This window comes from Phalaenopsis equestris, unplaced genomic scaffold, assembly GCF_001263595.1.
Source record: "Phalaenopsis equestris unplaced genomic scaffold, ASM126359v1 Scaffold000203, whole genome shotgun sequence".
Lineage (NCBI taxonomy): Eukaryota > Viridiplantae > Streptophyta > Magnoliopsida > Asparagales > Orchidaceae > Phalaenopsis > Phalaenopsis equestris.
The window spans coordinates 547,613-572,357 of NW_018164645.1; the positions used below are offsets into that span (position 1 = coordinate 547,613).

Here is a 24,745-nt window from a genome sequence, read left to right on the forward strand (position 1 = left end):
AGAAACTGAAAGTGACCATTTAATGCCATCCCTTCATTATCCTTATGGGGTTTACCATAAAAAGTAGCTTACTCATTGGGGACAAAAAACAATATCTTGAGAAAGATAAAGAATTCACCAATAGATTGGGAACATGGTGCAAAATATAACACCTGAAACCTAGCAATATATCTACATAAAAAACATAAACAACGGAAGCGCATGTTGTGTGGAGGCAAGCTAACCTGAGTAGAGAAGTCTGCAACATTATATGCAACGTGTGAACCTTGGCTTTTGAAGTCATCGCCATAATCCTGGTAAAATCATAATTTTGAGTTAGATAACATGCGCATAGGAGTCAGAAATAATGAAAATGGTCAGGCATAAATGATACTTATACCTGAGACATGCCACCAATTGAAAATCCATCACGAAAAGTTTGGCTAAGACCTTGAACCGGTGCCTGAGAAATGAAGATGGAAATCAGATAGGAGATGGAATCAGCTCGAGCATAAAATTAGGAACAAATTGGAAACTAACCTGTGTCATTATTCCTGTTTGAGACAATGGGGTGCCAATGGAAGGCTGGCTATTCAGATTGTCCACTGCAGGAAAATTAAATCCAGACCCAAAGCTACTCAAAGCTTGCTGCGAGTTATGCTGATGCGATAGATGGCCTCCAATAGGACCACCAGCATTGCCACGAACAGCTCCAAACCCTCTATTCCCAGTCTGTGGTACATGAGGCATGGCTCCAATTGGTCCATGGACAGCTCCACGAGTTGGGATAGCATATGGCTGAGAATGGGGGCCTCCAGGAAAAGGTGGAAGAGGAATTCGGGACAAAGGATATCCCACCGGGTGGACTCCTGGTTTAAGTGGACCATTTGGTGGTGCAAATGGAACGTAAGAATTGCCTGGTTCAATGAATATTAGCATTATTTTCTGGTAAGTCAAAAATGCAAAGAATAAAATCCAGCAAACTATGGTGATAAAGAGAGAAAAAAAAATGATAGCTCACTGCCACTTATCGAATGGCTCAATCCCCATAAAGTAATTGAGAAAGATCATTCTAATAGTTAAAAAAAATTCACAACAAACCTTTCATCCGTCCACCCCTCTTGTCAGTATTCGGGCTTGGTGAACTAACGGGAGCAAAATTATCACCAGCCACAAGACCCGGACCAGCTCCAAAGAAAAGCCTGCGGTCACTGTAGATCTGCCAACAAAACAAAGAATATCATTATATTACAGCCACCTTCAACAGTAAAAACGTTAAATTGAAGAATCTAAGGATTCAAATAGATCAAAAAAAAACAAAAACATAAAATGATAAAAACAGACAATTTTTACTTATGCTGCAAACTAACCTTCTTTGGCTTCTGAAATTGAACCATGCTCTGTTTCAGATTATTAAGAGGACCTTCTACAAGACACTCCCGTTCCTGATAGCAAAAATATAACTAGGGTCAAAAACATCTAGTTTGGAGCAACAAGAGTAATAGGAACCATCACAAAAAACCATTGAAGGTGGTTCTGTCCAAACCGTACAAGAATTGATTATGCTTATTTATTGTTAATGATTATTTAATTCATCGTCAATTAGGAAAGCAAAAAGTACTTACATGAATCTTCAATTTAGTTGAAGAAACAAACACGGGAGATAATTTCAATTCATATGCAAACATTATATCCAATTAATTGTATTTGTTTAAAAGTGGATGACAGTTGAAGAAACTAACCGCCCCACTTGAATAGTTATATCTAAACTTGTCTTTCTTTCTTGGTCTACAGATCTGTAATCTATATTTAAGGAATATCAGAATGAAACACTACATAATTGAGAAATATTTGTCAAAAACAAATTATGGCTTTTAAAAAGGCTACCTTATGTGCATTGTTCAGTTGCCAACGTGTATCGCTACTCTATAACAAATTCATGTACTATACTCATGATAAACATACGCGTGAATTATTCAATGATCTCTTACTGTATCTTCTCAAATGTACAAAAAATGGCATGTATTTTATGCCAAAGATGTATGGAGATTGTGCTTACATATAACACCATTGCATGACTCCTGTTGACCTTTCAAAAATGAATTTCATAAAATACAAAAACTCTTTTAAAATAGTTCATATTTTCTAAAATGAAGTGCCAAAATAGTCCCCTAACTATTTACATGGGGACATTTTAGGCCCAAAGTTTATAAAAATATTAAAGCAACTCAAGCTCTCTTTTAATAAGGGGATAAAATAGCCTTCATTATGGACTATTTCAATCCAAATAAAAAGAATCTAAAAACTAAACTGACACTTTTATCAACTCTAGGACTAAAATAGCCCCTTGCAAAGGGTCAAGGGATCATTTTGACACTTTTATCCTATTTTTAATTCCAATTTCTAAAATAGAATACATATATGTACACATCAATGTTTGCTTGATACCTATCCTATATTTTACTAGGGATCACAATGCCAACTACATGTGTTGTGCCATAAGAAAATAACACAGTAGATCAAGCAACATAAAAATGACGAATGATTTTAAAAAGAAAACTTGCTTCAAAGTGAGGAATCAGATGGTATAAATCACCGTACACTGTGACTGCGTCTGTATATAGGACGTTAACTAAGATTCACAAGTAGATTTTCAATTTAATAGGGAAACACTCAGAAAACATTCATACTAAATTGGAATGAAAATTAAATATCACTAAATTTATATAGTTCTATAAAATTGGCAAGATAAATGCACAAAATACCAAACACGTAGGCTGCGCATACAAAAGAAAGTGTGATCTGTGCATAGAAAAGAAACTAAGCACACAATCTGTCAAATAAATACCTTGTAATGTGTCAGCAAACAATTCCATAGTGGCTGTTTACTAAGAACCTTGGGATTTCCCAATATAACAATGCCATAGCGAGCTCGAGTCAGTGCCACATTCAGTCTACGTGGGTCATTAAGAAAACCAATACCCTGACAAAGTATATAATCATTGAGGAACACTGTTTCTCCAATTGAATAAAGAAATACATGCAAATAGGAAGAAAAAATAAATAAAAAGCAAAAAATGATACTAAGAACAAAAAGTAATAGTAGGAGAAAGAGTTTACTAGTCCCATGTCATTAAGAGAGAATTAAATGTAACAAATTAAAAAAAAAAACACAGCAAACAATCCAATCAGTATAGTTAGAAATTCTTCAAAGTGTGGAAATATATAAAAATAATTAATAAAAAGTTATATTTTACAAAAATAAAACTAACTTTAATTAATTTAAAATTTATTTTTTTCGGAAAAATAGATTAGGACAAGTAATTAAATTTTATTTTCTATAAAAAATTAAGATTTATAAAATATAAAAATATACCTTTTTCAAATAAATCTAAACTCATCGTTAAATTTAGATGATGTGTCTTTTTAAAAAAAAATGTCAATTCATCATCAATAAATTTTGTGTAAATTTTAAAATAAATGAAATGAAAGTTTTAACTGATTAATCAACTATTTGATTATTTTATAATTAGTTCAATCAAATTCTGAAAACTTTTAAAATTTTCTCAATTTTCTTTAATCTATTTGATAAGTATGGTATGCTGCATGAACTTACCTAAAAAAAAAAACTAAGTTCAAAATTTCAATTAATACCTCCTACATCCAATGTATTGCACTTTTCCATTAACTTCCAATCTACCAGAATCAGCATGGTAAATTCAAGATATAAGAACTGCTGGTAAAATGACTCTCATCATTATGAGAAACGACAAAACATTTAGCCTAACATAAGTAGCTAGTAGCTAAAACCCTACAGAATGTCATTTAAGAACATCCGTTGCACATTTCAACATTCTAAAATGATGGTCATCCCAGAAAAGTGTAAGAGCCTCAAATTTGAAATCAGTGCTAGAAATTTCCAAACAAAGACTTCTGTCATTTTTTAGTAAACCATATCCAGCACATCTGGAGTGGCAAAAGCATAATAATGAATGTGAAAATTGAGAGACTACTAACAAATAAATAAGTAGCCCCGCATTTTATCCCCATAAATACTTCAGAAAAAATAGTACCACGCCAAGAAGATACCATTATCAGAGACACAAAAAGATGCTAAAAAGAAAATTCTCGATCTCCAAACCAGTAAACATTAAGGGCCTATTTAGGATTAATTATATTTTCTGTCTATCTTTTTATTTTCTTCTGTTTTGAAAAACAAATTTGCTTAGTACTTTTTTTGCATGTTTTTATTTTCTATTTTAAAATAAAATTAGCTTGTTTTTAAAAACACTTGAAACATCTAAAGGTTATCAGCCATTGCAACCAAATATGTTTTATTTCAAATCAAAACATAAATAAAACAAAATAAAAATGAAAAAAACAAAAAACAAAAATCATCCCGAATGACCCAAAAATCGACCAGAGTATCAAATCATAACAAGCTTCATACTCCTGAGATGCCTTTTGTTCTGTGGACTATAGACATTAGATAACAAGATTAAAACTCCCATTAGCACTAACTCCACAGCCATAACAAATCATAACCAACTTCAAAGTCATCCCTCTCGGCGTGAGATGGAAATATATAGAATACCAAAAATATTTTGTACTGAAAAAGTTTCAGAAGATAGCTTAGCACTGGTTTCAAGATAGCAAAATCCTTAGGATGAAAGCTTCAACCTTTCCTCTTACAAATTCTAGTTCAAGTAACATTTAATATAAACCTTCTAGTTCAGACCAGATTTCACGTTAGTTGCATTGAACTATTCAATGAAATAGATTGTACCTGATGTTCATTGCTCCTCACACAAGACAAGATGATGTAATCCTTTTCTCTACCTTGGAATGAGTCAACACTTGCAACCTGTGGCAAAAAAGAACAGTAAGGTCATTCGATCAAAGGATAGTACTAAATGACATGCTCCATGCAAGACACACAGGTAAAACATCAGACCAAACCTCGATTTCTTTATAGAGTTGTTGCCTGAGGGACCCGTTCCTTGACATATAATTCACAATATATGCTCTTTGACCTTCATATGGTGTAATAACTCCAATCTGCAGTATTTAAAAGAAGATAAATGAATTAATTAAGATAAAATGAGCACCCAAAAAAAAAAACTACCAATCAAGAGATCCAAACAAAAAATGACCTGAGAAGGTACAACGCCACTTCGCAAAAATGTGGTAACAATTTTCTCCACATTTGCAGCTTCTGTTCTATTTAGATAAGAAGTCCCACTTGCACTTATCTCTTCTTGTCCCATCTAGCAAAGTAATTACTCACAAAATTAATAGAAACAAGTCAAAAATGTATATTCAAGTTGCAGTGCCATAAACAGAGCTAAGAAAGGATACCTGCACATAAAAAAACATGGGACGGTTAGGGACAGGCCAAGGGAAGTCAATGCCAGTTGATTGTCTTTCATTTATTGTTACTCCATTTTGAAGGGTGCCCTCATAAAAGCTATTAGAGGGAAACTCTGATAGAGATGGATGCATGCGGTACTGAACCTGCATTTACACATATCTTTGTAAGTCAAATGCAACCTGGTAAACTTATCAGCCTGAAATCAATGTATTTACATTTTTTAGTATGCAACTCATCTGAGAAAGAAGTTTAAAGCCGCATAAACCTAATGTTATCAAAGTGCAAAGCGCAATGCAATGTGGAAGGCTTAATTTTTGCTTCAAAATGTAAAGCGTAAAGCGAAACGGTGTTTTTATCAACCAAAGCACTAATAGATTATACAAAATTATTAATGTATAAATACAATCATTAACAATTTAAAAGTTAATATAAAGTAGAAAATAATGTGGTACAATACATAGCTTGAAGGCAAATAATGAGATTAAATTAGCAAATTTATATTTTGAACAATTTATAATTGTTTATTGCAATAATAAAAACTTAGAAATTGAAGGAAAAAAAACCCTGCCAATTAACTTCAATGTTTTGCTTTGCTTCGCCCGTAAAGCGCGCTTTTAAAAACATTGCATCGTTCACAAACTTGCACAATGGACCATAAAAAATGTAATATCATTAAAGTAGAGAGATATAGAAAAGGAAAATCTGAAGAAATTTAATAGTTTTCATCTAAATTTTTGAGAACTTTGTCTATCAAGACAACATAATTCATTGTATTTATCAGTACAGTATGAAATTGATCTCAAAGTACATGGCTCATTGGACATAAACTAGCTGAATTCAAATGAAGCAACCTAAAAGCTTAGCTGCAGCCTATATATGACATAAAAAGATAAATAATTATAAGTCAAAAGATAAGCATACACACAAAGCATAATCCATTGAAATAGTTGATCCAAAACAATTTTAGAATAATTATAAAATCATAATGGTCCTTGACAACAAACAATAAATTAAAAAAATAAAATGAGAAAAAATAGATCATTATACGACTTAAATTAGAAGAAGATTTAGCATAAAAGATAAAAAACGGATAACTAAATGCTATTAGCAGGCATGTAAAATCAATAAAATGGCTATGCTAATTTAAACTCAAGGTGGTTTTTTAAACTTCCACAGCATTAAAAAAAAATGAAAGCATGATATGCACTGGTGATTATATAGACACATACCATCAAATTTTCAGTGATGCCATTAAGGATTACTTCAGCTAATAAGAAAAAGTATTTTAGGAATTCAGACAGAAATTTCAGTAAGTTTCCATGGCAATAGGGCTGTTAACGATCCGCTCTCAAGCCGAGCTAGGGTCGGCTCGAAAAAAATTCAATCCAAAATTTTATCTCGTAGCTCGGCTCGTTTATTTCGATCTGATCTTGATCTGAGTCAAAATTCGAATCAATCTTCGAGCAATTAATAATATTTGAGCTAAATTCACAGCTCTACATGGCAGTCGCCAGGAACTTGAATTTGAATGTTTACGAAGCAACTATTTGTTAATTATTTGAAAATACAAGCATTAGAATTCAATTATAACAAAAATGTTTCAGTCAGACCAATATAGAAATGTTGAACCAACAAAAAAAAATCGCAATCATAAAATATTGGCGAACTGCAAAATATTCAAAGTCAACTGAAAACATGAAATGGATGATTTTGTAAGAAAATAAGTTTTTTTCCCAAGTGACCCTTTTTATTTGAGATGTATGAGGAATTTAGCTCTCAGCTTCTCATAATACAGTGTCGTGATCAGAGTTTTCACCACTAAAAAAATTATCAGTCCTTATCCTTATCTCAATGCCTCAGAATTTTATGTATCATTTACCATTATTTCCTATCAAGTCAATGATCACTCTAGGTAATGAGAATCCCATTAAAATCCCCTGCCATGCTCAATTGTAGTATATCATTTTACTTCCCAGTACTCATGTTTATTTCAACAAGCCATTTTATTAACTTTGTTTCGTCATTTCTAGCCTAATTCTTCCACATTAAAGCTATCTAATCTTTTTAATGATGCGCCTAATGCTCTCCATAGATGAAACTACCTAATCTATTTCAATAAGTTTCACCTCAATAACTTGGCCTCAATTGATGCTACCTCGGGTCCTCAACACTTCCCTTAACACAAACATTTTTTTTTACTTTTCTTACTCATCGTTTACCACAAATCCATCTTTATATTCTCAATTTCTCAATCCTATCACAATCAACTTGTTTTTGTTGCCAAAGTTTCAAATTTATACAATTAGAGTCAACCAAATCACCTTCTTAACAGATTCTCCTCAATATTTTCAAGTTATTCTCTTGCAGCACAAAACCATTAAAAAAACTACATCCACAACATTTGATTTACTATTTATATCTCATTTCTTCCTTTTTTTAGTTGTTTTTTTTTTTCTGAATAAACACTGCTTATGAATCTTGTAATAGTCAAATTTTTCACATCGATTGATAATTAAAATTTAGATATACTTAAATTATATAATAGATACCTAGTCTTTCTATTATCCAAATTTCATTTTTTTGAATGCTTTTAACTATTAATAAGAGTACCAATATCAAACACAACACGACTCGACTTGAATAAGACCCTAAAAATTTGAATTGCGTCAAATAAATATTTTAACCTCAATTGTTTGTCACTTAGTAATTTTAGTAGGAATTGAGCTAACACAAAAACCAGCTATAAATCTAATTTTGGAATTAATCAATTCATGTAATAAGAATTAAACCAGTTATTTAATTAAGTTGCATCAATGTTAAGTCACAAACTTATACTCTAAGTTTTCCTTTGTGCCTTCTCTGTCCCTAGTTGCTTAGGTTATCCACTCACCAATTGCCATCTTGATCATAGCAATGTCGCTTGAGGGTTTCACCTAATTAATCTCTGGTGCTCACCTCCGACATATCTGCCAAATGATCAAAGATGAGATTCTACTCGCCATTGAATAGCAAAAATTTGTCTCCTCCATGATTGTCATCAAGGTCATTATCTTAATAATGAGCCTCCGTATTGTCTCCTCCATGATTGTCATTGTCGGCCGTTTTTATGTTCAACTTGACTTTCTCATGGTGGAGATCAATATATGTAACCTTCATATTGGAAAACCAAGCACTTCCTACTTAAATCAAAAAGAATGAAATGAAGAAGATAATCCCCTTATAGTACATATTTTGCACGTACCATTAACCATTTATGTAACATTAAAAGCGTAATTTATTTGTAGATGCCCATTAGCATTAGCAAAAGCAAAATATCATATATATTTCAATCATTCTCATATACAATCTAATGCCCAAATGGCCTAACAGTACAATTATTGTCAACTATTCGTTCTTATGTTAAAGCTAAAGAATAACTTCAACAAATATAATCTCAATGTTCTCCTAAAATAATTTATGAAGAATGAATCGCATGTTGTGATTCTATTTTGACTAACAAGAGAAATATTACTAAATAAAAAGATGTTATTTTGCTTGACATTTTATCTTCTTTCTATTATATTATTAGTTAAAGTTATAGTGGTTATCTAAGTGTTGATTTTCTTTTAGGTGCTCCAGGCCATATTTAAGGTTTAAAGACAATAGCAATGACTGGGATGAATTATTACAAATTGTGCCTAGAGAGGTATTCTTGAAGGATTATTTTATATGTCATTGTTTTTTACTAGTCCCCTTACGTTAGTCATGCAACCCACCTTATATTATTTGTTGGGAGCATATGCTTCCAACCAAGACGTTTAGGCTTTGAAGCAGTTTTTTTTTTTAGTAAATTCACTCAAAAGTCTACTTAACTTTGTTAACTACTTAATTGTGGGAAGCAATTCATTTCATCAAGGTACAAGGATATACTGACAACATTATTCTACTTTGAACACATTGGTGAGAAAGGAGATAGAACGAGATAGTAGATATCGGTTTTGGTGAAATTGAAGAATATGGCAATATGAACTCAATAGGACACAATGGAGAAAGAAGATTCATGTCGTCGACCCCACTTAATGGGATAAAGTCTTGTTGTTATTGTTGAAGAGGATGACAATGAAGGTGATTTTTCAAGGAAACAATGCTCGAAGAACAAAGGAAGGCTAATGTCAACGCTTTACGGAAGTGGAATTAGCCTTCAACTATGATAGTGAGGATGGTATTGCAAGGTCGCAATCCCCAAAAGAAATAAAGCAAACTTTAATTTCACTCGTTCTTTTTAATATGATGCCCTTTGGAAATAATAAATAAGATGTAAATGCAAGATACGGGCCAATACGCTTAATCAATAGTTGTATCAAGCTAAAAGGATTGTATTGGTCAAAACAGGTTAACAAATAAATGGAACCAACTAAGCAAAAGTAATGTTATGTAGTGAACAAGTCAGCGAATGACAAGTGATTATGTGATGGGCATAGGAATGAAGATGAACAAGAGTTATTATATTGGTGAAGAAAAGTAATGCATAGCTTTAGCTTAGTTCATTTGATTGGCAAATTTTAGCCTTCAATTAATTTAGGGTACTTCTCTGAAATGGATGACGAGATCAAGATAGTTTATTGTTCGATTAAATATCAAAAGTTCAATATGCAGAGCAAATTTTTCTAAATCGAGTACTTGAAGCTTTGTGGTTCCAGACAAAATTGCACATTTTCCCATTTTAGGTATTTTTAGGCCCCATATATATATATATATATATTAAAAGTTTGGAACATATCCTCGTGGAATGAAAATGAGATAAGTGGGTGTGGTTCTTGTGCTTTAGTTACCATGCAGAATTATGCCATGGGTTAGTAGTTGTTTGATCGCTTGGACATTTAAAAAAATATTAAAATTGCTCAATTGCTTTAGATTAAAATAAAAATTCGGATTAACTTAAATTGAAATTGGAATTGATCATGTGACAAATTTATATACTAACCTAGTTAATGAAGAATCTAACTACTCTAAAGCAAATAAGTCCACAACTATTGGCTTGAAAAAAATTTCTCTATTTTGGTATCAAGCTTGTGACCGCAAGTTGGATTTGTGAAGTGTGATTAGAAAACAGTACAGGTAGTACGACATGTTTTTAAAGAAAATCATTTTCTTGTATTTTTGTGAAGCCCTAAGGAGGTAGGAAAATCATTTTCTTGTATTTTTGTGAAGCCCTAAGTTCTCTTACCTTTTCTGCAAAATTTATTATTAATAAGTACAGTGCTTTGATTTTGGTCAAAAAAATATATATGGAAAATCTGATTTTGTAGGAATTAATTTATTTGCCCGGTGATTTTATTTATTTATAAATCATTACTTAAATTCAAGGAAAATTTTTTGTTCATAACTCGTAACTTATAACCTGGGAATCCTTAATATTCATTTGTAATATGAGAATCCTCAATTTTCGACTGTATGAAGCATAATATGCATTCATTATTAATTGCAATAAAAAGTCATGACCATGAGTAGTTCTGCATCACAAATCTTGCATAATATGGTCAGATATTATAATGCACCAAGAACCAAAATAGTTCACACAGGTATAATAATAATGGAAACAAATGCTGTGAAATAATCATCAAATGAGAAAGTAAAAAACATAGTCCCTACCTGCAATCTGAACGGCTTATGTCCAAGAAGTACAAGACGCTCAAACAGAGATTGTGCTAGCCCAGCACGAGCTGCTTTCTTACACATAATAACAGGACCAAGCTGGCAATGGTCTCCAACAAGAACAACCTAAATCAAGAAAAATTAAGCAACACATCCAACAAGTGCATGCAAAAACACAGAAATGCACAGCTATAATACAAATAGTAACAGGAATTTCTCCCTTAAGTTACCTGCTTGACTCCAAGAACTAAAGGTATTAAACATTCCGGTTCGGTTGCCTGCGTAGATTCATCAATAAGAACCTGTAATAGAAAAAATACAGTTGAAAACATCAAATGAGACATATAAAGCAGAATAAATGTTTGCTTATAAATAAAAATATTTTTTATTAATATACCTGCCGGAAACGGAAGTTTGACAATCGAGGATCACCGGCACCAACACAAGTGCAACAAATAACATCAGCACTCTGAAGTATCTCTCTTTCTGTGGCACGCTTCAATGCTTTAAACTTCTTTTCGTCGCTACTTGACAATTCACCTGAACCAAGTCCATAACATTTATTAATGCCCAAAAAATAGATGAACTAACATTATATGAACTACAGCTCTGTTATGAAGACCAAAGAAAACATGTTTTACTTAAAATTAATACAAAAAAATTATATAGAAAGAAGTTCCATACTCATTCAGGAAAAAAGATTGAAATAGTGTTAACAAAAGCACTCTTTTATAATTAAGTGCAATCAAACTTCTCTAATCTGCTGCGAAGCACAACAATGCATGTGCATCAATGGACCTTCAAGCCCCAGGCGCTTTCATTGCATACAGCATGTTTGACAGCATCGGTTTGATTTCATGTTATTGTTTCACTCAAATAAAGTGGTTTAGGTGTAGCATTCATCACTTATTAACTATGTAAACACAATTCACAATCTCAAAGATTACATTTCTCATGTGACTCAAAAATTTCTCCTACACGCTCACACAACCACGTAGAGTAGCAATCGATCTCATGCAACACAATCTCAAGTGGCCAAAAAGGTGATTTGGATAACTACTTTCCTTCAAGCCAAAATTAGATTAGAGAAAATAAGCTGGCATTAAAGAGAGCCTTAACAAGAATGCTAGAGAGAACCATCCAATATGTGGCGATATAGCTCTTTCAAGCTGACATCGCTGTCAATGTTGCTGAGTTAGGCAGGTTCAAGTAAACTGTAAAAAACCAAAACGGTCTTATAAGCAGAACTCGAAGCTACTTCTTTATCATGGATTATTCTCCACAAAGATGTCGATGCTATAAAAAAAAAGAACGAAAAAAAAAGTTTTGTAAAGAGAATTAATGAACGATTTATTCAAATAAATAGATTGAAAGGGGAATTTGGAACCATAATTATTTGTTCAACAATTACTCGGGTGCAATTATCTTCTCATAAGATAATTAACAACAATGAAATGGAAGATGATTCTAAAGATTCTTTTGTTGATTAAGATAATGAAGACAACTGAAATAGAATTTGATACAAAAAGAGAAGGTCATGATGTTGGCCATGGCAACAATGGCTAAATACTTAATTAGCATTAGTGTTGAGCATTTTTATTAAAAAAACACCCACAATGGTCCTTGGAATTTGTGTGGGGTCTATTTTTATCCCAAACTATTTAAAGTAACAACTTAGTCCCTTAAAACCTATAAATTTATTCCAATTTTGTCCAAACATTCAGATTGTTGTGTAATTGAATGGAACTTCATATGCACGACATTGCTTGGAGGTTAAATTTATCTAATTGAAAAAACTTGTCGTAAGATGGATCACGAATTCTAAACTCCAAAAAATGTCCTGCATGTGACATGCCATCCAATTGCACCAAAGTCTTAAAGGTGGACTAAGCTGAAACTACTTTCAAGAGTTACAAGACCAAATTAGGAGCATTAAGTAGTCAAATACTAAAATGCTTACCCCATACATTGTTCCTGAGTGAAAGCCCGCTTAAAAATTTTACTGAATTTCCTAATATAAGGTCATTTGTTTTTTAAAATAAAAAAACAACCGAGTTCAACCAGGTTTATGTTCTGCACTCAAAGATAGGGGTGTAAACGAACCGAACACGAACGAACAGAGCTTGTGTTCATGTTCGGTTCGTTTGAAATTTAGTTTGTTTGAAATAAGCTCGTGTTCGAAATTGTTGGTGAAGTCACTGTTCGTATTCGTTTCTTAACGAATGAGCCGAACACGAATTGTTCGCAAACGACGAGCCAGTTGACATCCCTAGAATTAATATATATAAATAATATATTATATTAATTATATAACTTATATTATATAAATATATAATATTTATATTAGTATATTACTAATATAGTTAAAATATCATAAATCTTTTATATATAATTATTTTAAATTATTTTATATTTCGAACAATTCGAACATGAACGAACGATCATTGTTCTTATTTGGTTAGTTTAATTAACCGAACGAAAAAAATTTGTTCACGTTCGCTCGTTTACTTATCGAAAGAATCGAGCACAAACTCATTGACGAACCAAACACGAGTTGTTCGCGAATAACGAGCTTTTTTGACGGCCCTAGACATGAATAATAAAACATGCTCTCTTAAACATCAAAGATATAAGAAAAAAAGCAGAATAAATTCCAAAATAGCCAAAGGCTGAATCTATACAAAAGTAATAAGTAATGTACAACTTCACCTACTTCAGTAGGCGAAGTGATGTCACATGAATTGAATTTCTCCTTAATCTGGTAGAGATGGATAAAGTATTCCAAGAGTGCATTTTCCATGGCCATGAAGCTATGAAGAGGTGCATGAACAAGCTATGAAATTCTAGTAAGCATTTACCAGACAAACTGAAACAGTGGCTAATCTCATAAACTATTTAACTCGTAGAAACAAGTAGGCAATAGTCAGCTTATAAACTCATAAATGTTAAAGAATACCTTGTTCATCCTTCAATAGTTGAAGCTTCTGAAGTTCACTTTTTTCAGATGCATCCAGATGACGGACCTGAAATGAGTACTCATATAATAATATCAGCAATGCAAATGAGAACTTGCAAGGTCAACATCCAGAAGAAACTGAATAAACTAATACCTGATAATGAAGCGTTAGATGCTCAACCGGAGAGCTAACGGCCTCTCTTGATTTAGCACAGAGCCTTACAACCTAAGTAACATGAAAAAGTTCAACAGTTAGTCTATCACTTGATTTTATTAATATCAACAAGAAAGTTTATGGTCAACCTTGATTCAGTGTTATTGCAGCTGTTCTATTTAAAAAAGCAGATATATCTAAATTTTTGATCCATTATACATAACAAACTTCCTTTGCACAACCACTTTATTTTTTTTTTTTAAAGAGAAAACAGAACAAAAGCTATTTATATCAAGGTATAATGTAAATATGAACAAATTGCTTGAGGGCTATGAACAAGAAAGAGTGAAATATAATCCACTCTCCCTGATATTTCATCCAACATTAAATATTAAGTTTGTTATTTAAAAAAAAAATCAACATGACGAAAGAAGTAAAACGATTATGCAAACAGTTAATCAAAAAAGGGACCTTTCCATACAAAGCACACAATTCTTATGTATTTACATATCTCACACCTAAAATTTCATATTTACACACACAGAACTCAAAATTTTAATATAGCATAAAAAATAGCACAATTGCCACTTTTTAAAAGTGAAATACACATTTTCATGCCAGGTTTAAAGAATCAAAGCGCTATGTATGTAAATATAAAAGTTTGATGTGAGAAATGAAAATACTTAAGAATTGTGTGCTACATATTTAAATTTCCCATCAATAAAATCACCTTTAATCCAGTTGAACTTATCTTCTCGGCTAGTTGGTCAACAGCAACATTACTTGGAGCACAGACAAGGACCTGAATAAAATGATGACAGCTATGATAATGAATAATGAAACTGCCAATGTCAAACGGGTACACTACCATACCTGCCCTTGACCTTGCTTAGCCATGTGGTACACAATTGCTGCAGATGTAACCGTTTTTCCCGTTCCAGGCGGACCTTGTATTAAGCTAATTGGTTTTTGAAGAACACTCTTAACAGCAAAAACCTGCAACCAATACAAACAGCTATCAGTTTGTTAACATGGGCATGGCAAATAACACAATCAGCTGGATGGTTCAAAATAATAGCAGGTCTCAAGTACAATTCCAACAGGTAAGATTTTGCACTAAATACAACTGAAGCTAAAGCTCGATGCTGTGGATGGTTCAAAATAATAGCAGGCCTCAAGTACAATTCCAACAGGTAAGATTTATTCGAAAGAAATTGCACTAAATACAACTGAAGCTAAAGCTCGATGCTGATGGTCAATTCAAGAGGATAATAATTGAAGGCAGTGTAGATGAAAGGAAAAAGCAGCAAGAACACCAATGTATGACTTTAAAGCTACAAGAACATTTAAGAACGCTGGAGAACATTGTTCTTCTTCTTCTTCAAAAATCAACAAAATAATAATAATAATAAAGACAATAATAATAAATAATAATAATAATAATAATAATAGCAATAAAAATAATCATTCTTATTGATATTACCATCTTTGTGTCATGTTTGTGTCTCATGTCATTGCATTATAATTTAAACAATGAAGTACACTCAAGGAATTCAACAAGGAAACTACAATGAGTTTCAATTCCGAAAAATACATCCTTGAGGGATGGTAGTTGTTTGTTTGAATCCTCTCACACACTATTTCGAGCTCACTTTCCAATACAACAACTATCAAAGTTTTGATATTTATTTTAGTTTTCCTATTCTAATTTTTGCCAAAATGGATTGGTCAATTCCGCCCAACATACAACAAACCCCAGCCCCAATTTACTGTAGAAAAAATCACCATAAAACAAGTGGATGCTTGGAGCAAAATAAGGACATTGATGTTAAAAGAGGGAAGGGTGATGCTAAGAACCAAAATTCATGATTTTTATCATTGATTGACCATACTTCCCATAAAAATGAAAAAACCATTTTGAGTGCTATTGGATTAAAAAGAGCCCTTCCTCGTCTTAAGACAGTGATCTGCAACATCTAATGCTTCTCTTTTAACATCAAGGGCAGTTCAAGTTTCAAGAAAAGAATACCTGAGAGGCGTTCAACTCTGGGAGGCCTGGAGCACCAAAACGGCGAGGTAGAGTATTACGGACTACTTGAAGTTCAACTTCATGCCCAAGAAGGTGATGATATATATATCTGCATCAAGGAATACAGTAAAAGTGATCAATATCCAATCACTGCATATTACTCATCAATCCACATGCATCAACTAAGTCATACAAAAGCTGTTATGTCCCACTTAATCCTAGCAATTGACATAGAAAATCGACTGGATAAAAAACAAATTACTAAATATGAAACTAACAAATACGTTGTTTCCATATTTAATTTGCATCACAAGGGAACGTTAATCCCTTACAAATACTTTCAGTCATGAAATTTGCATAAAATAAAGAACCAATAATCCGCTTGCTTACCCACTAACACTCGTTTCATCAACAGCAAAGGTTTTCATAGCCCCTTGCATTCTATCAAAGCTTGTACTCTTCCAGACAAAATCAACACTAAATCCATGATTCAAATCAATTGGAACTCCCTATCAAGTAAAAGAATCGGTGAGCATTTACTAGTTAAAATTACACTACGATGCCAAAGTTCCCAATCCAATATTACTACCTGACTAGCGCGCAGTTCAAGCGCAACCTCCTCCTGAGCAGTAAGCTTGATCTATTTGAAAAAACAAAAATTAAAGCAAGCAAGGAACTTTCATTAAGCTTGTTAAACCTATATTGATTAAACATGTGCTAACATCCCGATAAATCTCAAATAATCATAGTATCACCGTGTGAATGACTGATAGTTTACTTACAACATGTCCAACGGATTGCCATGCAGGATGAGCTGCATCGCCAGAATACCGCAATCTTAACTCATCCCCAGGAACAAGTCTTAGTTCATTGTCTTCCTGCATAATTATCCAAAATTAATTTATTGCAAATATGAAAGGGACATGTTAAAACAAAGTAATACTAGGAAAAGTCACATGATGTCCACTAATTCTGTAAATCAAGAAAACACCTTGGGAAAGACAAAATAAGCTATTCGCTTCTTATTAAGGCCAACATCCCATCTGATTGTTGCATTATCTTTACTCTGAGACTCCTTCATCATCTACAGCACGAACCAAGCAGTGAGGTCAGCCATGTGTAAGTCAAAAGTAAATCTTAAAACTTAGAAAATGATGATGAATGCTGAGCAAAACAAAATGGAAACAATATAAAGCCATAGCAGTAGCCCGTTATCTGCTTATTACCTTATCATAATCAGCTTCCAACTTAATTAGCGGAGCGAATACATTTTGGTACTGTCCAAAGAATAAACAACGTCAATTTCCACAATTTAAAAAAAAAAATAGCAGAAATAAATTTGAACGAAAGATATCCTTTGTTAAAATGATACAGTGAAATATTAGAACCTGGTATGCATCTTCATACTTCAAAGCTACGGGCTGAGGCTCATCATCTACTCCAGGTTTCTCAAGATCTTCTAAGGAAGCATCAGGGTTTGTCTTCCAAAGCTCCTCCACCTTGTTAATTTGCTGAGCCGTAACCTGTCGTGCCCTGAGCTGCTCCTGCTCAGAAGGAACCTAAAGGAGGAAACAGTTAATTTAGATGTGACAAGCACCCTTTGAAATGAACAGAAATAGGTATCAAAATACCAACCTTAACCAACCATGGAAGAAAACACCTATCATCAATCAGAGGACACCATTGACTGAGATCCCAATTCATGTCTTTCAGTGCATTCACGCTGAGACAAGGTTCTCTACACAGCAGAACAACAACACTCTCTGTTTTTGCAGAAATAAATCCAAGTAGGAAAACATTGCGACAGCCACAATTATAGCACTCAAGTATCGTCTCTCCTAATGGACTGTCCTTATGAAGACAAACTTCCTTATGTTTTGCTCTTACCTGTTAAGGAAAATTATAAATAGATGAGCCAATCTTCCAAAAGCAAACAAAAGATACTAAACATGATGAGCAAAAGATCATTTCCTAACCGATCTGAGTTGAAGTATAGGGTTAGAATGCATGTTCTCAAAAGAAAATAAAGTTAAAAAAACATTTTTTGCTCAACATGCTTCACAACAGATAGATCTGGCATAGCTTTTCTTTAGACTAAGAGCCCGTTTGGGGCAGCTTATTTGTGTCCGTTTGTTTCGCGCGTTGGCTGGGTGGTCTTGAATCGCGCAATGAGTATCATTTACTAATCGCAGCCGCGGGATAGAACCCACGGTCCGCGTTCTGTTCGAGCTTAATTAACTTAAGCCCCTCGGTCCCGTCCCCGATCTCGTCTGCCCTTCTCCTCTCCTGATCTCGTCTGTGCTCTGGTTATTCTCTCTCGTTCTCCCTGTAAGTTCTCCCTCGTTCTCCCTCCTCGCACCTCGCGTGGTGCTCCGGCTCTCTCTATAACTTAATACGTTTTGTTGATGCTTGTATTGGATCTATGTATTGTAGCGATCTTTGATGGATTCATTCATGTGAGGTGTGATTTCATTCGCCACTGTGTTCGATTTTTTTCGCCCCTGTGTTGGATCTATCGGCTTTGGTGATGCCTTGTTGTGGATTGATATGTTATTCTTATGTCAATCCATTATCATTATGTGTTGGATCAACTGGGTTTGGTGATGCCTGTGTTGGATGTATAGGGTTTGGTGATCATCAAGCAGCTACCCCTCAGTTCTTCTAGGAATCAGACCACTTAGTTCTTCTACAGGATTAAAATTGAGAAGAATTAGAAGGAAAACTATGAAACAACAGGTTTTTGTTTGATCCTGTAAACGAACTGAAGGGGAAGTTGAGGCCTTTTCCTTGCATGAATTGTGGTTCTTTTTTTGCATTCTTTTAGGGAAATGGCTATCAGTATGTGACCAAAATGGCTCTTTTTAACGTGCATATGGTATCAATGATAATGCTATGATGAATTGTTGAGTGATGGATAGCAAGGGTTAATAAAAACCATCAAATAGTCATGATTGTGGAAAATTAATGCTAGTAGGTTCTAGCTTGAGCATCTGAGCTTGTTTTAACATGTGTTTTATGAACTGATAATGACAATGTTTTATTATTAAGTGACGTATGATTTGAATTGAAACTGGAATTTTAAGGAGGTTTTTGGGAGGATGGATGTCAATGCTAGAGTTGCAATGTGAATGATCCTTTCACAAGTGCCACCTACATATATATATATATATATATATATAAAAGTTCATTTGCTTGTTTTAAACTCATTTGCTAGCAAATTTTGCTCTGACACTTCTACATTTTCAAATACCTACCATCCAAATTAATTGCCTCAAAGTACACACACATTTATTAAGAAACATAGTCAATAAATTGTTTTATTACGCTATTTAAGCTTGTCCTTGATATCATTCTACCTAGAAGTTATATCATCAGCATAAGAGATATGGAGTCTTTTGTCAAAGCATGTGATTTATGTGTTGGAGCGCGTTGATTTGGAGAGTGTTGATTTGGAAAAAATAGAGCTAGGGATTGTTTATAAGAAAGAGAGATATGGAGCAAGTTTTTCCCCATCAAGAAAGATTGTTGGCTCTAAAAAAAGGGAGCAATGAATTGGTGACTACCAACATGAAGGCAACATAAAGAATGCAAGCATAATTAGATTATGTCGATGTTTTCTTTCTTATATGAATGCTTAATTTCTTTCAGTGGATTAAAGACTAAGATATTGTTTTCGTCTTCGTTGTTGTGTTTGGGCTTACCTAGCATTATTGCTTCTTTCCTTACTCATGTTGTGTTTCTCCGTCCTTTATGGAGGACTGAGCTTTGGAACTACTTGTCATATTTTGGGTCTTCTTTCAATTGCTCAGTTCTTTGTTTGGGATATTTGTTCCTTTTCTGATTTTTGGCACCTTTTGTAGCTATGTTTCCCCTAGCTAAGGTTTGCAGGAGGTTATTGTATTGTGGCGGTGTTTTTTTAATTTATAGGTTTACTGTTTACATCTTTTATTGGGTCTCATTTGGGCTCTTAATTATTCTCTGTTGGACTTACCATATGGGGCTTCTGTTGTGATGTTCTTATCTATCAGCTTGTCTTGTGTGTCGAATGTTTTTTTTTTTTTTTTGACTTGAGTTGATTGTATTCTAATTGTTACCTATGCCTCAGTTTTGATGTTTGTGAGGTTTTGACTTGAGTGGATGTTTTATGGATGGAGGAGATCTCTCTTACAATGATTTCGGGTTTTTTTTTTTTTTTTTTTTTTTTTTTTTTATATGTTGATGGAGCCCCTCGTTATCCTCTCTTTTCTGATTATGGGTATGTAGCCCGATTTTTTCCGTTCTCATTCTATAATGGTCTTAAATGTTGAGTTTGTTACATGCTTTAAGTTATTTTATTTTAACTGTCGTACTCTTCAATTAGTTCCTATATGACTAAGATGATTGAAGGGGGTCCGCAATCTTGGATAAGAAAATAAAAAACATTTTTTGCAATCTTTGTATTAAAGAAATTGAGCTCAGAAATAGGTCAACCACATAATTTAATAAGAAAAGTTAGCAAAATATTACGAAGAGGTTCAAAGAATTGAAGATAAAGGATTATGATATGCTCAAATTCAAAAATAAATGGGAACAATTGAAAAATGAGTGGAATATAGGGAAGGAGTTGAAACGGGGATCCACTGAGTTGGGTTCGAATCTCATTAAGCGAACAATTGATGCTCCAGAGGAATAGTGGGTTGAGAAATTAGAGGTAATAATTATACTCTCATTTGGTTTATTCTCAACCTTTTTTTTAACTAATACTCCCTCTAACTCTCCCTTCCCCCACAACATTTAACAAGGAAAATTGGCAAAGTATTGCGAAAAGATTCAAAAAATTGAAGAAAGGAGATTATGATAGGCTCAAATTCAAAAACAAATGGGAGCAATTGAAAAATGAGTGGAATATATGGAAGGAGCTGAAACGGGGATCCACTGGGTTGGGTTGGGATCTTATTAAGCGAACAATTGATGCTCCAAAAAAATGGTGGGTTAAGCAATTAGGAGTAATAATTATACTCTCCTTTGGTTTATTCTCAACTTTTTTTTTAAACTAATACGCCCTCTAACTCCCCCCTCCCCCACAACATTACAAGCAATACCAGCAGCCAAAAAATATAAGCAGTGTGAAATTGACCCAGAGTTGGAAGATAAATTAGACATAATGTTTAAGGGGGTTGTCGCGACAGAAAAGTATGCATTCAACTCAAGTGAGTTGGGGTTTGCAAGCATACCAAATGACTTGTCGCCTGAGTAGGTTACGGCTAACGATGAAGGGTTTGGCAGTAATCAGAAGAAGATAGAGGAGTTCAGTTCCCAGTCAAAGAGACTCAGGCTTGGGAAAAGAAGGAAAGATAAGAACATTTTCGTGAAAAGCTCAAACTGATTGATGCTTTTGCAGCTCCGCCACCTACTGCTCCACCTAATAATACCATCATGGATTTTACTGTAGCTTTGGATGCTCTTCCAGAAGTAGTGAATGATATACGTTTTTATGCAAAATGTGCTAAAAAACTTGAGGACTTGACCCGGAGGAAAATATTCATAGCGCTGCGGCCCGAACTGTGCGTTAAATATTTACGTGTTTTAGTTGGAGAATGAGTATGTTTTATATGTTGATGTCAGTAGTTTTTATTTGTATTGGATTTCAAAGATTTTATTTATTTTCCATAACAATTATCTGCAATTCATTTGTGTGTTTTGAAGTCCTTAATATTTTTATCATTTCATTTTGGTGTTATTATTTTTCCGCATTTTATTTTATCCTAACTTATTTTTTTTAGGATGGATTGACAGCAAGAGCGTCGTAAAATAATAGCATGGGTTGCGGCGATTGTCATATTGTTGTTTACTACCTCTCTACCACTGCTCGAATACCACGCATGAGTCCTCCTTTGTTGGGGATAAATAGGAGGGTGAAATGTTTGTTGGACATCTGATAAGGTTCAGCAATACTTTCGCATGACTGCACCCATTTTTGTGAATCTCCTTCACGAGTTATGTCGTAACCACGACCTCCAAGGTTCTTCTAGAACGACAATTAGGGAGGTGCTGGCAATAACAATATACATTTTATCTCACAACAAATCAGTTAGAGAAGCTATGGAGCGATTTCAGTATTCTAAAAAAACAATTAACCGATACTTCTCCAAAGGTCTGCAAGCACTTGTTAGCTTATCGTCACACATCATTAAGCCAGAGGATCCATCTTTCGTTAATACTCCATAACAAATTGTCAATGATCCCCATTAATGTCATATATCAAGATAAGTTTTATTATTGTGTTACGTTCACTTCAGAATATAATTAGTTTCTAACGATGCTAAGCAGAACTGCATTGGGTAATCGACGGTACGCACATTGATACCTGACTAATTAGCCACGAAAAAGTCGCGTACATTAGGAGTGAATCAACTGCCCAAAGTGTCTTGGCAGCATGTGATTTAGTTATGTAAACTTATTAGTTATATGTTTTATAGGTAATCGACGGTACGCACATTGATACCCAACTACTTAGCCACGAAAAAGTCGCGTGCATTAGGAGTGAATCAACTGCCCAAAGTGTCTTTGGCAGCATGTAATTTAGTTATGTAAACTTATTAGTTATATGTTTTATTTGTCATTAATAGTATCTTTCATAACAAGAATATATTATTTGGTTAATGTTGGATATCTGACGCAGAGGAGATACCTGAAGCCTTATCCAGACACCAAATATCATATTCTTTGTTTCGAGAGAGCAACTGGCACCGCCTGTGATAGAAAAAATATGTTCAACAAACGTCAATCTTCCTTATACGGGATTATTGAAAGAACATTTGGAGTTTGAAAGAATAAATGGGTCATCCTACGTGATATGTCGTCGTATTCATTTTCCAAACAAGTGCATATTGTGGTGGCCACTATGGCACTTCACAACTTCATCCGACGACATCCCTCTCGATCAGATACGGACTTCAGTATGGCTGACGACGAGCAAATGCATTTCTCTCTAAAAGCTTCAGAATTTGTGGTTGGGCATTCATTACCTGAGGATGAGATGAAGTCGAATGAATTTGACACTCAATACGGTGAAGGTATAGCCGAGATGGCTGCTTTGAGAAAGTCTATCACAGATGTAATTTGTGGCTGCTGATTGACCCAATCTTCTTTATTTATCAGACTATATGTTTTTTTTGTATGTATTTCGTTGCATTATGAATCTGAAATTTATGATTTTATTATGTATTTCATTTGTTTCATTCATACTTTCAAATTTATAATACTAAATGTTTGAGATTTTTTTTTCTTTTTTTTGTTTTTTTTTTTGTGAGGTCAATGTTGAATAATGAAAAATATGATCTTATGAATTTTTTTGAATGGTCGGTTCATTGTTGTTTTTTAGTGTTGTATGTGAATTCATAATGACGACAACTGATATCCTCTCTTCTTTTTGGTGCATCGGATTATGAGGATTTACGTGGATGGTCTTTTTTTGTGTGATATGCACATCAAACACAGGACGATCGTATCATGTCGGCATTGCGTGTGAAATCCTAAAGAATGCAACCTAGAACCTCTCTCTTTTTAGTGCATCCGTATATAAGGAAATACTTGATAGCTTTTTTTTGAGATGGACACATGTGTCTCAGGACGATCATCCCTCGTGAGTTAAAGACAACCAATAACTCATTTTTTTCAAGGTTCATTATCTCATTGTAGTGACAGACTCATGAGTTGTAGTTTGTTGTCTGAGACCGCACTCACATTTTTTTTAATTTATGTTTTTTTGTTCGATACTTTTTTCGTTTAATTCAATCCTCTTGTAGATATCTAAAACTTAATTTAATTTTCTGATCGAACAAATGATTTTTCTATTTTATATCTCTGTAGCAAAATGAGCTATAGGATTTCAGGGACCTCCTGAGTTGTTTTGTGTTAATGCGGACCGCAGGCTCCATTACTCACGTCACGTCAGCCTCACAACTATGAGAGAGTTTTATGCTCGTTGCAGGGGCGTTTCAGCGCGGTGCGATTTCTTCTGTTGGGCCAACATTTCGGCATATTTCACTGCCAACAGTGATCGGGATACGATGATTTCCTAGAAGAATAGTGCAGCCGAGGACATACATCGCCAGAGTTTTAAAATAAACATTTTAATATTTTTAATAATAGTTGTATTTGTTTTTCTCTTTATTTTATTACTTTTGATATTCACGTGTAAGTGAGAACTATCTTATTTTTTTAAGTTGATCTGTAATGATTTGTGGCTTCTGTTTTATCAATTATTTTGCCCATACAATTCTATTGCAAACAACATTACTTAACAGGAGCAAAATGGTCATTTATCCAGAAGCAGCTGCAAAAAGTTATTTTGAATAAGCTCCCCAAACAACCTCATACAATTCTATTGCAAACAACATTACTTAACATGAGCAAAATGGTCATTTATCCAGAAACAACAGCAAAAAGTTATTTTGAATAAGCTCCCCAAACAACCAGTCAGCTTATTAGGACAATCTACATATTATCAGATTGTCAGTATAATCTGCAAATAAAGCAGATTATAAATAATCTGCAGCTATCCCAAAAAGATCCTAAATTAAACTAAAAATACCACAATTTGAGGTAAAACGTCACTTGTTGTGAAAGGGTGAAGGTATA

General features: G+C 33.7%; 1 protein-coding gene across 2 annotated transcripts in view; it reads right to left on the minus strand.

The window, feature by feature from the left end:
• LOC110022886 (regulator of nonsense transcripts 1 homolog) overlaps nucleotides 1–24,745 on the minus strand; it is a 36,906-nt gene that overhangs the window by 6,349 nt on the left and 5,812 nt on the right. For both annotated transcript variants that reach the window (XM_020722026.1, XM_020722027.1), the window contains exons 2-26: nucleotides 17,759–18,010; nucleotides 17,512–17,682; nucleotides 17,350–17,400; nucleotides 17,115–17,207; nucleotides 16,906–17,001; nucleotides 16,713–16,763; nucleotides 16,514–16,632; nucleotides 16,124–16,232; nucleotides 14,968–15,090; nucleotides 14,825–14,896; nucleotides 14,095–14,166; nucleotides 13,941–14,007; nucleotides 11,382–11,524; nucleotides 11,215–11,286; nucleotides 10,982–11,110; nucleotides 5,338–5,493; nucleotides 5,133–5,246; nucleotides 4,939–5,037; nucleotides 4,766–4,843; nucleotides 2,828–2,962; nucleotides 1,350–1,424; nucleotides 1,081–1,198; nucleotides 520–896; nucleotides 380–442; nucleotides 225–293 (exon numbers count right to left, since the gene is read on the minus strand). In XM_020722026.1, coding sequence (XP_020577685.1) covers nucleotides 225–293; nucleotides 380–442; nucleotides 520–896; nucleotides 1,081–1,198; nucleotides 1,350–1,424; nucleotides 2,828–2,962; nucleotides 4,766–4,843; nucleotides 4,939–5,037; nucleotides 5,133–5,246; nucleotides 5,338–5,493; nucleotides 10,982–11,110; nucleotides 11,215–11,286; nucleotides 11,382–11,524; nucleotides 13,941–14,007; nucleotides 14,095–14,166; nucleotides 14,825–14,896; nucleotides 14,968–15,090; nucleotides 16,124–16,232; nucleotides 16,514–16,632; nucleotides 16,713–16,763; nucleotides 16,906–17,001; nucleotides 17,115–17,207; nucleotides 17,350–17,400; nucleotides 17,512–17,682; nucleotides 17,759–18,010 — 2,904 coding nt within the window. The remainder of the gene's footprint in view (nucleotides 1–224; nucleotides 294–379; nucleotides 443–519; nucleotides 897–1,080; nucleotides 1,199–1,349; nucleotides 1,425–2,827; nucleotides 2,963–4,765; nucleotides 4,844–4,938; nucleotides 5,038–5,132; nucleotides 5,247–5,337; nucleotides 5,494–10,981; nucleotides 11,111–11,214; nucleotides 11,287–11,381; nucleotides 11,525–13,940; nucleotides 14,008–14,094; nucleotides 14,167–14,824; nucleotides 14,897–14,967; nucleotides 15,091–16,123; nucleotides 16,233–16,513; nucleotides 16,633–16,712; nucleotides 16,764–16,905; nucleotides 17,002–17,114; nucleotides 17,208–17,349; nucleotides 17,401–17,511; nucleotides 17,683–17,758; nucleotides 18,011–24,745) is intronic.